The sequence below is a fragment of the Typopeltis vanoorti genome, chromosome 7 (genome assembly GCF_054136105.1).
Source record: "Typopeltis vanoorti isolate ZY-2024b chromosome 7, IOZ_Tvanoo_1.0, whole genome shotgun sequence".
Classification (NCBI taxonomy): domain Eukaryota; kingdom Metazoa; phylum Arthropoda; class Arachnida; order Uropygi; family Thelyphonidae; genus Typopeltis; species Typopeltis vanoorti.
In genome coordinates, this window is record NC_143555.1 from 16514785 (window position 1) to 16530173 (window position 15389).

The 15389-nt window shown below is 35.7% G+C and overlaps 1 protein-coding gene across 7 annotated transcripts in view; it reads left to right on the plus strand.

Annotated features, from left to right (window-relative positions):
* Window positions 1-15389, plus strand: part of LOC150104513 (RNA-binding protein 25-like) — a 496362-nt gene that overhangs the window by 78510 nt on the left and 402463 nt on the right. For all 7 annotated transcript variants that reach the window (XM_090395192.1, XM_090395194.1, XM_090395191.1 and 4 more), the window contains one exon: window positions 14866-14906. In XM_090395192.1, coding sequence (XP_090251318.1) covers window positions 14866-14906 — 41 coding nt within the window. The remainder of the gene's footprint in view (window positions 1-14865; window positions 14907-15389) is intronic.

The following is a 15389-nucleotide window of genomic DNA, read 5'->3' on the forward strand; positions in this document are numbered from 1 at the left end:
CCTGCATTTTCTCACACAAATCATATCACATATTTAACTAATTTTCTTAATATCACATAAATCATTTATACTGAGCAATTGTACTTATTACTTAAATGCTAACTCTTACTCATCGAACACATAAACAATATCTTTTACACACAATTGCTCTTTCCCTTCTATGCTGGGAATATTCTATAGGCAAGTTTTACTAATTCAGCAAACAGTTGCACTATGACTTAATTCAAAATACAAATTCCTGACAAATTTCTTTATAATCTTTAACTGTTAGCTTTGCCTATTTAGATCAGCCTCTACTTACAGTCCATTAATAAGTGTTCTCTTAAAAGCTCAAGGAAATTTAACAAACGGGTCAACTCACTTTATAGCTGCTACCCTCTGTGTGTTTGGCTTTGAACTGGACTTCCGTTCCGTGTCAGGTTTTTCAATCCCTCTTTACGCCGGCGATAGGTCACTGATGCTTCCTTGGGACGCTGTACTGCTGCACTTCGGGCGAAGATTATCGGCTTGTGGAATGCTTGCATGCACGTTGGATTAATGGAGCAATTTCTTCCCTCTGACAACAGCTCCCGACGAAGACTCGTCAATTCGAACTATCAGTTTTGCCTGGCGGATTGGCTCCTCATCATCTTTCTTTCAGATCACTGGCATGATTTTTCCTGACGTTGCGTCCTCGATGGCTTACATCTGCCGGACAACCGTTGGCGATTTCTCGATCGTGACCTCTGGATCACTGACGAAAATTTCTTGAACTGATGATGCGATCTTTTCGCCCACGCATTTTATTCGGTCACTTCCAAATCCTTGTGCGGAGATATGTGAACCCCGAACATTTCGGCGAAATTCCTTGATCCCTTTCTCTGACTGACTCTTCCTTTGTTTTTCTCCTACACTCCCTAAATCCTATTCGTTCTGGTAGCGGACATTCGTTTGAAGCTTTTGTCGGTCCACCTAGCACCGACCTTGAGCTTTCCATGTAGAACACGCATCATAAAGTTTGACGTCTTTACAAAGCTCTAAAATTATACTGTTTACTAATGTCAAGGTATTGCTTTAATACTACACTTTCTAGAATATTCCCTTATTTGGCATAGAGCAATATAAAAATTCCCATTGGGATTATTTACATATAACATACATCTATTTACAAGTTACAATTCTTACTGGGCTTGACCTTGGTAAACTTTATGTAAAAATATTTAGACTTCTTATAGCTACATAAATATTTTTACATGTACATCACGAAAGATCAGAAAAATATTCCTGAGCATAAACCCATGAAAGACCGATTGACGTTATTTTTGGGAGCTAACTCTAGTGGTGATATGAAGCTTAAACCACTTTTTGTCTATCACTCTGAGAACCCTAGAGCATTCAACAAAAATTCCATAATTAAAGAAAGACTGCCAGTGATGTGGATATTGAATGAAAGGGCATGGGTCACACAGGTTCTTTTCAAAGAATGACTGTTTAAAGTTTGTGCCCCAAGCATCAAGGATTACCTTCAGACCAATGAATTGCCATTGAAAGCACTGTTGCTATTGGACAATGCACCAGGACACCCAAAAGACCTTGAAGATAATTTGCTGGAAGAATTTCCTTTGCTGACAGTTCAGTTTCTGCCTCCAAATACCACTTCGTTGATTCAGCCAATCGATCAGGAGGTTATTGCAGGTTTCAAGAAATTGTACACTCGCGTACTGTTTCGTCTGTGTTTTGAAGCATGCCAGTTCTCCTCAACGATGACATTAAAAACGTTTTGGAAAGAAAAATTTGATATTCTTGAAACTATCTGGCTCAACCAAAAGGCATGGTCAGAAGTCACTCAACGACAGCTGAATTCTGCTTGGCGAAAGCTGTGTCCATCCTGCATTCAGGAGACGGAGATGATGTCCCTGAAATTATGGATGAAATTGTGATAACTGCTAGAGATCTGGAATTGGAGGTGAATGAAGATGACATTGAAGAGCTCATAATGGAACATGAAAATGATCTGACGACAGAAGAACTCCAAGAACTCTTGAACGAAGAACACCAAGAAACTCTGCGAGATATGTTTTCTTCTGAAAAAGAGGAAGATGAAAGAGGACCAATGTAGACATCTGCTATTGAAGATCTTTTGAAGAAGTGGGAGGATGTCAGAACAAGTCTTAGAATGGCACCCAAACCAGGTTGAGGTCAAGAGGCTTGGGGATCTCTACAACGACAATGCTATTAATCACTTCCGAAAAATCCCTAAGAAGAGAGAAAAGCAATTGACATTGGACAGATTCTTTAACGCCCCACAAACAAAAAAAAAAACAAAAAATGACTGATGAAAATGCATGACTGTGTATGTATGTATTATTGTTATTATAAATAAACGTAAGAAATTATATAATTATTATTTTTTTTTCTTGGGTCTCCAGAACGAATTAATCAAATTCCCATAAAAATCTATGGTAAATCGATGATCGGTTAACGAACAATTCGGGTAGCCGATATTGTCTTTGAACGAATTATGTTCGTTAACCGATCGTCCTCTGTACTTATCTTATCTTGCCGAAAACTGAGATGTCTTTTCAGTGGGAGCTAGATTCAGAGGTGATACTAAGGTTGAAGTAATGCAGATGTCATATTTTCATAAATAGCCAAAAGATGTCACACCTTGTTATTAAATTACTCTGGATTAGAGAAAGTTGCTGGAAGTTTTTTCACTTGGTTATACTATAAATTAAAGATATCAAGAAATTATATACTTGGTTTAATCGTTCATCCAAGTGTAAGCAAACAAAGTTTGCACCGTAACTATTTTCAGGACTGGGGCAACTCGTATATTGGAGTTAATGACATCACATGACTTCCCTTAGTATCCCATAATGCAAAGCACATAATCTTACGGGTATGTACTTTTGCTAATACTCCTGATTTAAGTCATCTGATGACATCAAATTTGTAGGATTATATTTGTTTATTTTGTTAAACTCAATATTTATCAAAAACGTGGTGTCAATACTGGAAAGCTTTCCACAGATCTGCTAAATCACAGAAACTTATGCATTCAATTTATTTTATTTTCTTCTGGTGAGCTTACTATGATATCCTTTTTATGTTTTAAATATCATAATAAAATAGAAACTTTTTTGATTTAAATGTTTCAGTTATACTAATTGTTTTTTTGTTAGAAATACGGGTTTTTTCCTTCTTTCATGTGTTTATATAAGAGCACATTTATTCTACTAGACAAGACTCAATACATTGTTTAAAAAAAAAAAAAATTCTTTTTACCACATTGCAAAGTCATGTTGTTTTCTCCGTTTTGTTTCAGCTGTTTACTGCTAACATCTCCTCTACTCCCCAAACCAATAATGAGGCAGGGTTTTTATGCATGCTTAGAATAACTTCTAGTCATTACGGTTTCACGTAGCATAAGTAGATGATGAACCTTATTCAAACATAATAATAGTTTTCTTTTTCTTTTGCAAATAGTGAATTCATCAGTCTTTGCTATATTTTATTTATTAGTTTGATTGGGTTTCTCACATTGATTTACAGATGAAGCAATTAAATCACTTCATTTTTTTATATATAATATACTACGGACATAGGACACCCCCCCCTGGAGGCATAGGGCTAACCACCTTATCCTCGAGTGGTAAATGGAGAAGTCCAAGAGTAGTTGGAATTTAATATGTGCTGACCTCTTAAGTGCCTGTTAGGACCACTGATGGATGGATAGTACAGTGTTATTGATCAAATTTACATTTTTATTGTGTGAGACTTACAATATCGGTGTAATTGATTATATTGATAATGGAATTCATGTCAGTTCTTCACATTAGTTCCTAGAATTCATGTGTTATATATATATATAACACAAAATACTAGTTTTTATTTTACCGAGTAACACAATTTACTTACAGCATAAACTTAAAACACCGGCTTTAATTAAAGTCAAATATTTGTAATAAAAATACTTTTTTGTTTGTGTGTATTAAATGCACATGCAGCTCTTAGCAGTTCATGATGTTTCTAGGAATTGAGTGAAACCTGTTTTTTGTTTGATTGATTGTAATTGAACATGATCAGTACAGGTATCTAGTACAGATATAGCACTTCATTCATTGTCTTCCTGTGTGAAATAGTTGTAATCCAGCAATAAATTTTGTAGAGTCCTTGATATTCACTTGTTCAAGCATGGGAATATCTTCTTCATCGCTTGTTCTTCTAATGTCCTTTGACATTTTGTTACAATTTCCAATCCGGTTCACTTCTAATGGAACATTATTTTCAGTGTTGGCTGTATCTGACATATCTATGATTGAATGCTAAAAACAATGAGCAGAACAGTTTTGAAAATAGTCTTGTTGCTCATTTCTTGCCATCAATCAGCCGTAAACTGTATTGACTATAAAAGATTTAATTTGTACTGACCTCTTAGCAGTTTCAAGAACCAGTAAAAAAAAAAAAAAAATTTTTTTTTATTCCCTTCTAATTCTGTCTTGACTCTTAAACCAGTTCTTAAAAATATTCAGATGTCATCCATGCATTTTTGTTGGCATGATACTGAACTGGTAAACTCTCTGTTCTAATCCCTTTAAAGCATCAAAGCCCAGCCCTTTTTCCAATAACTATTGGCTTTTGTTTACCAGTTCCTGACAAATTTGAACAGCGTAACACTGTTACATGATGTTTTGCAAATTCCTTCTCTTAAAAATGATACACTCTAAACAGTGTATCATTGTAAAGAAGGAACCGTTCAGTATGGCATGATAAAATAGCCTCATTTCACCAGCACTAAATTTCTGAAGCAAAATTATTTAATTTTTCTAGCACTCTGTGGGGCAGAGGATACTGATTGCTCACTTACGGTGTTGGTTCAAGTAAATAAAGCAATTCTTGTTATATTCTCATTTTATCCCCAAAAAAACTGCTGCCCCGAGTAACTAGTAGATTAGTTAACCATAATCTATATACAAATGATTACTGAATATATACAGAATTAAACTTAATCAGTTTAAGGCCTTGTAGAACACCATCCAGTGGTCCAAATGCTACGAAATTTTGCAGGATTATGTTGTCATCATGTGGAAGTGATATCTGAGAGGGGAGGGGGGGGTAGTTCCAAAATTCATCACCAGGAGCACTGTAAACACCAAATGCATGGAATTTTTACATCATGCAACTTGGCGGGTGCCAGGAGGGTTTAAAAAGATGGACGTGAGATTTTCCCCCCTCATTTTGGTTGTTAATACTGTCCACAGTGATGTTAATACTGTCCATCACTAACCTTTCCCCGACGGGCTTTGCTTGTGAAGCTGTACTACCTTAACATTTGCAATGCTGTTGCTGCACTGCAAATTTCATTGCATGAATGAATGTCAATGAGGTACGCTATCTCCACATGCTCTGTGATGAATGATTAGTCATTTTGAAGAAATGAGATCGTTGGCAGTTAGACCTGGCAGAGGTTGCAAACCAATCAGTTCACAACAAGTGAATGAAGTTGCTACTGCCATTGTGGAGGATCATGAATAATAGCATTGGTTTCTGCAGTGCAAGTGCTATATGAAGACACATGGATGTGCTTTATTATACAGCTGTTTGGAAAATTCTACAGAAGATTCTGCATTTCTACCCATTCAAGATAACCCTGACACAGGAGTTGCACCTGCAGGACTTTGAAAGTTGACTGACATTCGCTTTAATACTCCTTGCTTCAGTGGAGCCATGGATGATTTAGTGGGGAAATAAGGCTCACTTTCAGCTGTGAATACCCACAACTGCCAGTTATGGGCTATGCAAAACCTGCATGCAATCCACCAAATTCCTTTGCATTCATCTGAAGTTACTGTCTGATTTGAGTTTAATGCTTCATTTATCATTGGACCATTCTTCTTTGAGGACATTTGCCAGTCAGGTCCTGTGACCTATTCAGTTACTGCCAAGAGGTATTGTGATAGGATAAACAATTTTGTTGTGCCACAGCTACAGTAACAGTACATGGGTACATGGATTCAGTCATTTTCATGCAGGATGTGACCCTCCACACATCAGTTGACCTGTATAGGAGGTTCTTCAAGAACATTTCATGGAAACCAGAGTAATTAGTTGTGCATTTCCACTGCATAGCTGCCTCGTTCACCTGAATTGATTTCATGTGACTTCTTGCTCTGGGAATTTCTCAAAGATAGACTTTATCAGGATCATCTTGATAACCTGCCAGCACTGAAGGACAACATAACACGGCATGTGAACAACATCAGCTCTGACCACCTGCATTCTGCTGTTGAAAACATTGCGCAAAGGATGCAGTTTGTGGCCTATTGGGAAGGGCAGCACATTGAACAGTACATCTCATGAATGCATAATGAAAGTGAATAAAATGTGTTATTAATGCTTGTTGCTTTTCTCCTTCTTACAGATAAAGAAAAATTACTACATCTACATTCGGCACAGTATACACCACTACGGTAGTGAATTTTGGAACTACCTTTTTACCCCTCCCTCCTAATATCACTTCCACATGATGTACAATTTATTTCTTCCAAGTTTTGCAGCATATTTGAATCACTTGGACGGCATTCCACAAGACCTTAAAGAACGATATTTTCATTTTGATCACTCTGCACGTGTGTGTGTGTGTGTGTGTCATCATCATTCTCAGCCATTGTCGATCCACTGCTGGATGAAGGCCTTTCCAAGATTACTCCAAAACTGTCTGTCCATGGCTTCCTTTTCCATGTCACTCCTGCAAATCTGATGATATCATCAATCGACCGTGATTTAGGTCAGTGTCATGGTCGTTTTTCCTCTCGTAGAATCCAATCCAGTACTTCTTTTGTCCATCGTTGATGTTGTCTTCGAGCAATATGCCCATTGCCTATTCAGCTGTTTCACTCTTCCTGTGATGTCAGAGACTTTGGTTTGGTGTCTTATCCACGTATTGCTTTTGTGATCCAGTCTTGTGATATCAATCATACTTTTTTTCAATACTAAATTGTGTTGTTCTTAATTTCTGAATTTCCTTTGCATTTAACACGTTCGCTGCCAACTACGAGTATACTCGTAGTAGGTGAACCTGCTTCACAAGCCAGCTACGAGTATACTCGTAGGATGCTTACCGCCGGGAACGAGATTATTGTAGTGACCTTGAAGAAGCCAAAATGCTTGGCTTGTGGGGCTAGCATCAAAACTGTGTATTCTCATAGACCGTATATGCTCCGTACAAGCCAACTACGAGTATACTCGTAGGACGTTTACCTCCGGTAACGAGATTATCGTACTGACCTTGAAGAAGGAAAACTGCTCGGCGTAGGGGAACAGACCAAGCAAAAGTAGCGTGGCAGCGAACGTGTTAATGACCATGTTTCACAGCCATATGTTAATATAGGAAGAATACATTGGTTAAAAACTTTTCTATTCAGGCATAATGGTAGTTGGCTTTTGAATATTGAATGTAATTTTCCAAATGCTTTCCACCCAAGCATCGTGCGCCTTTTAATTTCGCCCGTGGTATTTTGCTCCATTGATATCTGTTGTCCTAAGTATATGTAATGATCTGCTTGTTTAATTTCCTCATTATTAATTTTTATTATTTCTGGTTGGACATAGCTATTGAACATAACTTGGGTTTTCTTTAGGTTTATCTTTAGGCCATCTGTTTTGCTAGCAATTTGGAATTCATGGATGCAAGTCTGTAAATCATATGCAGTTGAAGTAATCTTTGTATTAATTTATTTGTAAAAATAAAGTTGAAGTAATAGTTTATCTTTGCAGATAAATGGCTTAAATATCTTCCATTTATCTTCAGACCTTCCCCTTCGCTTCCCAATCAAGAAGTTTGAATATTTCTTCTAGGCATGTTGTGAATAATTTTGGAGCTACTGTGTCGTCCTGTCTTATACCTTTCTGTATTTCCACAGTAGAGCTGTTCCCACTGAAATGAATTGCTGCTGTGGCATTAGTGTATGCTGATTTGACAGTCCCAATGCATGGCCCCCTCCACTTGTTGATTTCATAATGCTTTAAGTATTGCACAAGTTATAAGTGAATCAAAGGCTTTCTCATAGTCATTAAAACCAAGACATAGTGGTAATTGATATTCATTACACTGTTCAATAATCTGCTGTACAACTTGAACATGGTCCATTGTACTAAAGCCTCTTCAAAAGCCTGCCTGTTCTTCTGGTTGTGCTAGGTTTAGAGTTGCACAAAGCCTATGAGTTAAGACTTTTGTAAACACTTTGTAAACCACTGATAATAGACTGATAGGTCAGTAGTTCATCAAGTCTTCTTCCACCTTTTTTATGTATCAGAATCAGAGTAGCCTTCTTCCATGTTCTTGGTACATCATTTTTTTTTCAGGCATAAAGTAAATAGTTTTGCTAAGAGTTTGTAGATTATTTCTCCACCTATTTTCAGAAGTTAAGCTATAACTTCATCCTCACTTGCAGCTTTCCCATTTTACAAGCTTTAGATGCTCCACATAACTTCTTCTGGTAGAATCTGTGGTATTTCAGCTGTTTCGTAGTTGTCTTCTTCTTCATTTAATTCATCATCCTGATATAATATTGAGTAAAATTCTTCAACTCTTTTTGCAATAGCATATCTATCTCTGGTGATGGTCTCATCTTGTAGTTTGACTGCAGCCATCTGTTTATTGCTGTTCATCGATTGCTGTTTGGCTTTTTGAGACTACGGTTGTTTTCAATTGTTTGTTGTATGAATTTACAATTGAATTTCTTATTTCTTCTGTGATACATTTTCTGATTGTTTTGCACAATTCAATATATTCTATTTTATTCTGTAAGTTAATTGATTGTTTCATTTCTCATCATTTCTTGATAAGATGTTTTGTTTCATCAGAAATTTTGTCTTGTTCTGTTCTGTGGTACCATCTATTTCAAGTGAGCATTGTAAAAGATTTTGGGTAATGATGTCATTACTTTCTGATAGATCAGCATTGTCATCTATAATGAGATGTTAAAATCTGTTGTCTAGTTCGTGTTGGAATATATCTTTTTCAATGTTGATTTTGTGTACATCTTGTTAGATCTTGAATAAGGACTCTTTCAACAAAAGAATCATTTAGTCAAGATTTAACAAGAAACAAAATTCTGAGCTAGAAATACTTATACTATTAGTTAAGAAAGCAAAATATAAAAGAAAACATGTTAGAATTACCTTACAAAGAAGTAAAGAGGAGAAAATTGTATGTCTAAGTAGAATTATATTGTTTAAAGTTATTGATGTCAAAATTATACTCTATCTAAGAATGTATGTCTAAGTGCAAACAAAGGTCCAAAGGTTGCTAACTAGCTGCCTACGATGACATAACGCCTGAAGCGAAAGCGTTCGTGGAAGGCGAACTGAACTCGCATTTGGCGAAAAGAGCACTCTTCAAGGAGCAGAAGTGTGATGCAATCACGTAGGGGCGAATAGGAGAATGCAATGAGAGATCCTCTGATACGGATAGAGGGCGCTACAAAGAAGAATAAAAGGCAAGTTCATGTGAGTTTTGACCCCCTTTTATTCTGTTCCTGTTTCTCGTGTGGACAAGCAGAGTGCTGGCCGATCGATGGTGCCGGAAGTAATCTCCTTCCTGGTTGCTAGCTGAAGGAGTCAAGCATGCTATACGTGAGCTGACGGCAGACATCAACTAGGGCCATCGTTAAGAGTTACCGATGCGAGACAGCAGAAAATCCCCCTCTGAAGGATGGCTGAGAGGATGACAGCGATCCAGTAGACGAGCGTTTGTATGGCAAAAGTGCAAGGAATGGCGATTTGTGTCGATCAGCGTAACCTCCACGTGGACACGACTTGATAAAGCAGAAAAGACGTCTGACTTCAAAGGATGGACGAAAGAAGCACAGTATCCTCTCAGGACACTGGTTATGTACAGAAATTTCCTTATTCATGTAACAATTAGTGGTGGAGCAAAGAGAGAAGAAGAAGATTTCTAATTGAAAGGAGAGAGAACTTTTAAGTGACTTTTGTGCTCAGTAATGTGTTCATATTGGACTAGTAGTCTGAAAGCCTGAACGTGTGCAACACTCAGTTGAATGTGAATTGATCTTTGTTAGTGAGCTTTACTTAGAATTTTGAACTAGTGTTTTATGATGAATGCGTACTTATTTAGCCTAGAGATGAAAATAGAGTATTTGATAATTAGAATGTTCCTTATTGCTTAACTAGTGATTAGAATTTTGATATGACATTCCTTTGATGTTTGGAAGTTCATTTGTATGCAATTTGATATTTAATAAACATGTTTTTTCTATATAAGCTTGTGTTTGTCTGAGCATGAGACTGATTTTACCACTCGCTAAAGTTCGAACCTGTGAATAAGGGGAAATTAAAGAAAGTTTAGGAAGTTTTTAAGCCACGACTGCAATGTTGAATTTTCTATAGGCACTTAATACTTTAACAAGATTAGGTAATACTTGAACTCTGGGAAGGTTTCTTTGTACAAGAATTCTTCTGTACTAGGACTCTGGCTGGCATAGCTATATCAAACAAATTTTGTCAGAGTTCCAAAAGGAGAAGCGGCCCCCAGAGAGATAGGTTAAAGATTTCGAGTTTGGTAGGTGTGACAGGGAATAGGATAGAAAAAATAACAGAAAACCAATGACCTAACAATCTGTACTTTGCTTTGATCTTTGAAACATTTTTCTTCTTCCTTTTTGGCAGTTTATTTGGATTTTACTGCATACTATACGATGGTCACTTCCAATGTTGAAGGTGTTTATAACAGAGCAGGCTTGAAAGATGTTTTTCTTATTGCTGAGGATAAAATCAATTTCACTAGTTTTTTTCATTTGGACTTTTCCATGTCCATTTCTTATGTGGTTTTTTTTTTTTTTTGAAAAAGGAATTCATGATATACAGGTTTTCTTTTTCTGCAAATTCTATTAACCTTTTACCTCTATTGTCTTTCATGCCATATCCAAAATTTCCCATTGAGCTTTCATCTGAATGTAGTATATCAATTCTAGCATTAAAGTCTCCTATTACAATTCAGAAATGATGTTTTCCTTTATTGTAGAATTGAGATACATTATGATAGAAGACTTCAATTTCTTCATCAGTATGACTTATTGTTGGTGCATAGACTTGGATGATCTTAAGAGTGTATCTTTTTGAGATAAAACAATAATACTTGTTATTCGATCAGAAATGCTGTCAAATTTTATTATGCTATTCTTCAGTTTTTTGTTGATCATGAATCCAACTCCATCGATTCTTTCCTTATCTTGGCCTCTATAATATGTCTCTGTTTTTTAATTGAAGAATTTCTTCGATTTAGCTCTTCAGTTAGTTCAGTTAGCCGTGCTTCACTGCTCAGAGTCCGTGCAATAATTCATGCTAAAAATTTGATGCCAACCATTAATTTTTTGAAGTGGTATTTCACTACACAGTGAAGATGATTTACCACCTAGGGATCTGTTTGGCATTTCTTCCATCCAGGAAGTCTGGCCATCAGAGGACCAAAAAGTAAGCAGGTTATGTAGATTGATTTCCTCCTAGTGTCATTATTTTTTGCATGGTAGGAGGTGATTTGCCATAGTCAACATATATAAAAATTTGAAGAATAAAATGCCAAGAGTTGACCTTTATATTGTAGGTAGTGTTGTCAGATACCCATCTGAATTACAAAATAATGGTTTAGTTTATTTATGGTATGAGTATCTCTCTCTCTCACACACACACACACAGTCAAATCAACCAGAAGAACACATGCAATTTTCAGCCATAGGGCAATGTGGATAAGATTAACCTCCCTGTCATAAGTATTATTTAATTTTTGAGAGCCATGTTACTTGTCATTGAGCTACCATGAAAGGGAAAATGTAAAGGGTATCATAATAAAACCATTTTAGACCCTTTTCTGTGTTAATTCTCGAATGAGTAATGTGACAATGGTCAGTCCAGTAAGTATTATTGGAGTAATGTATGCTGACTTGTATTTGGATTGGAAGATCAAAGTAATACAACCTGAGAATGAAACAATCCAAATTAAGGGGAGGTCTAGTGAGTTTGAACATTTTTGATCATATGCACTTAATCTTGACATTCCGATGTTAAAATCCTGTCATAGACTGAAGCATAATCATATTTTTTAATGAAATTGCAATGTAGACTAATTATTATTCTACATTTAATTAATATTTCTGATATTTTGCATAGTCAAATTGCCATTAGGGAACAGTGATAAAATAATGTGGACATAGCCACTTGGTGAGAGAAGCATGGCAACTGAATGTGGACTAGAATTGGTGTTTGTTGTTGGGCAGAAGTTCTGAGGATGGATGCTTTCCAAATTTAAGACAGTGTCATGCAATTAAGCTGCCTCATCCTCTTGGTCATACCCAGGAAAGATACCAAGGTTGAATTAATGCAGAATTCATATATTTCCCATATCCAAGTAATAGTAAGGTGCATCACCACCTTATTTTTAAAATACTCTTGATCAGAGATAGTTGTAGAAAGTTTTCCCACCTGTTTACAAATTTAAATTAAACTCACCAAGAAATTATATTGTTTAATCATTTATCTAAGTGTCAGCAAACAAAGTTTGCACATCTTCACGACTAGGCTACTTGTATATAGAGGCTGTGTAAAAATATTTATGTAGCTATAACAAGTCTAAATATTTTTACATAAAGTTTACCAAGGTCGAGCCCAGTAAGAACTGTAACTTGTAAATAGTTGTATGTTATATGTAAATAATCCCAATGGGAATTTGTATGTGCTCTATGCCAAATAAGGGAATAATCAAATTTAAAGCTTCCTTAATCCAGAGGTATTAAGGCAATACCTTGCCAATAGTAAGCAGTATAATTTTAGATTTTTGTAAAGACGTCAAAATTTGTGTGTACTACATGGGAAGCTCAAGGTCAGTGCTAGGTGGACCGACAAAAGCTTCAAACGAATGTCTGCTGCCAGAACGATTAGGATTTAGGGAGTGTAGGAGAAAAACAAAGGAAGGGTCAGTCAAAGAAAAGGATCAAGCGATTTCGCCGAAATGTTCGGAGTTCACATATCTCCACACAAGGATTTGGAAGTGACCGAATAAAAGGCGTAGGCGAAAAGATCGCATCATCGGTTCAGAAATTTTCGTCAAGGATCCAGAGGTCATAATCGCAAAGGTGCTAGCGATTGTCCGTCAGATGTACGCCATCGGGAACGTGACTTCAAAGGAAAGTATGCCAGAGATCTGAAAGAAAGATGACGAGGAGCCGATCCGCCAGGCAAAACTGATAGTCGATGACGAATTGATGAGTCTTTGCCAGGAGCTGTTGTCAGAGGGAAGAAATTGCTCCGTTGATCCAATGCGCATGCAAGCATTTTACAAGCCGATCATCTTCGCCCGAAGTGCGGCAGGACAGAATATCCTAGAAACATCAGTAGACCTAACGCCGGAATAAAGAGGAATTGAAAAACCTGACATGGAAGTAAAAGGGAAAAGAAGTCCAGCCAAGTATACAGAGGGTTGCAGCTATAAAGTGAGTTGACCACTTTGTTAAATTTTCTTGAGCTTTTAAGAAAACACTTATTAATGGACTGTAAGTAGAAGCTGATCTAAATAGGCAAATCTAACAGTTAAAGATTATAAAGTAACTAAGTGTCAGGAATTTGTAGGTTGAATTAAGTCATAGTGCAACTGTTTGCTGAATTAGTAAAACTTGCCTATAGAATATTCCCAGTATAGAAGGGAAAGAGCAATTGTGTGTAAAATATATTGTTTATGTGTTCAATGAGTAAGAGTTAGCATTTAAGTAATAAGTACAATTGCTCAGTATAAATGATTTATGTGATATTAAGAAAATTAGTTAAATATGTGATATGATTTGTGTGAGAAAATGCAGGAACTTAACTAGTCTATTTATGCAGATTTGAATTGTGATGTTTCTTTTTATTATTGAAAATGCAGTGTAAAATTTGTCTTATGTGAATTAAAATTTTGTTGTTTAAATATTAATAGAGTGTTGCCTGATAATTTAATTCTTTGATGCACTGTTCTAAAAAAAAAAACAACTGAGCTTGTGAGCGGGAAAGATAGATAATTAATACGAGATTTAGATAAAGGGATAGCCACGACTGTATGTAAGAGTAAGGAATGATATCTACCGAAAGTAGTAATATTTAATGCCATAAAAGGATTTCCTGAGGTGCAGTCACTAATTCAAATAAATATCTAGAGATCCTTGGTATAATAAAATAGGAATACTGGAGGTAAAGATAAGATATAAAGAGGATATATATAAAAGAGAAATAAGAGATATAGAAGAGATATATAAGATATATAATAATAGAAGAGATATGCAAGATATAGAAATAAAATATAGAGATAATACAATATAGATAAAGAAAAACCCTAAGATATTAGGAGGATATTAAAGATTTAACCATTCGTTTTAAAAAGTATTAACCATTCATTTACAGATGATGACTTCACATCAGTTCTCTTTGTATCTCATAATGTACAAGAATATAATTTCTTGGTGATTCCCATAAAGTGAATTACACTTATTTCCTGTGCGACTGAAATCCTAACATAAATGATCAAGTTGTGATTACATAAGCTTAACTAGAGGATAACTTGGAGGTACTTGCTGGATACTGTTATGTTGATTATTTTTGAAGTATGTTTCACGAGTTTGGGATTATCACCATTTCTTGTGGAAAATTACATAATTTGGTTTAGGGAAAATAGCAAGGTGAAAAGTTGAAATGTAAATAATCACTTTACATTTTAAAATAGCAGTTACAATTTCCTGTGTTGATTTTTTTGGTGTCTTTCAGTTTAAATTTTTATTAATTTATTTATCTGACATATTCAAATATTTAGTTCCATTTTTAATTACTTTTATATTTTTTTAGGTGGAATGATTCCGATGACTGTAGGAATGATGCCTGCTCCAGTAAGTTGAATGCATTTATGTTAAAACTTCCTGAATATAAAATTACATAAGGTAGTTGTGGCCTATTATTTCATATCAGCAATCCTAAGCATTAAATTAGAATTATTAAATGTTTATAAAGAGAAGAATATTCTACCTTTAAAATCCATGATGCTCTCATTGAAAGTAGGTATTTAAATTTTGTATAAATATAAATGGTCTCATTGAAAGTAGGCAACAAGATTGTTTATACATTAAGAGGAAATTGTGAACTCCAAGAGGTTAGTAGGAAGAACAGAAAGAAGAGGGAAAAAGAAAGGAATTTATGATAGGAGTTTAAGGTAGGATAGGGGCGGTGGCGTTGTGTGCCCATTTAGGTTGGGTGTGCTGTCATGTGGCTTATGCAACTCACGCTACAAAATTCATGTCAATTTGACCGTATGATTGCATTTTTATCGATGTATGAAAGTTAAGAGTGAAAAGTATCACTCATCTTAATTAGTC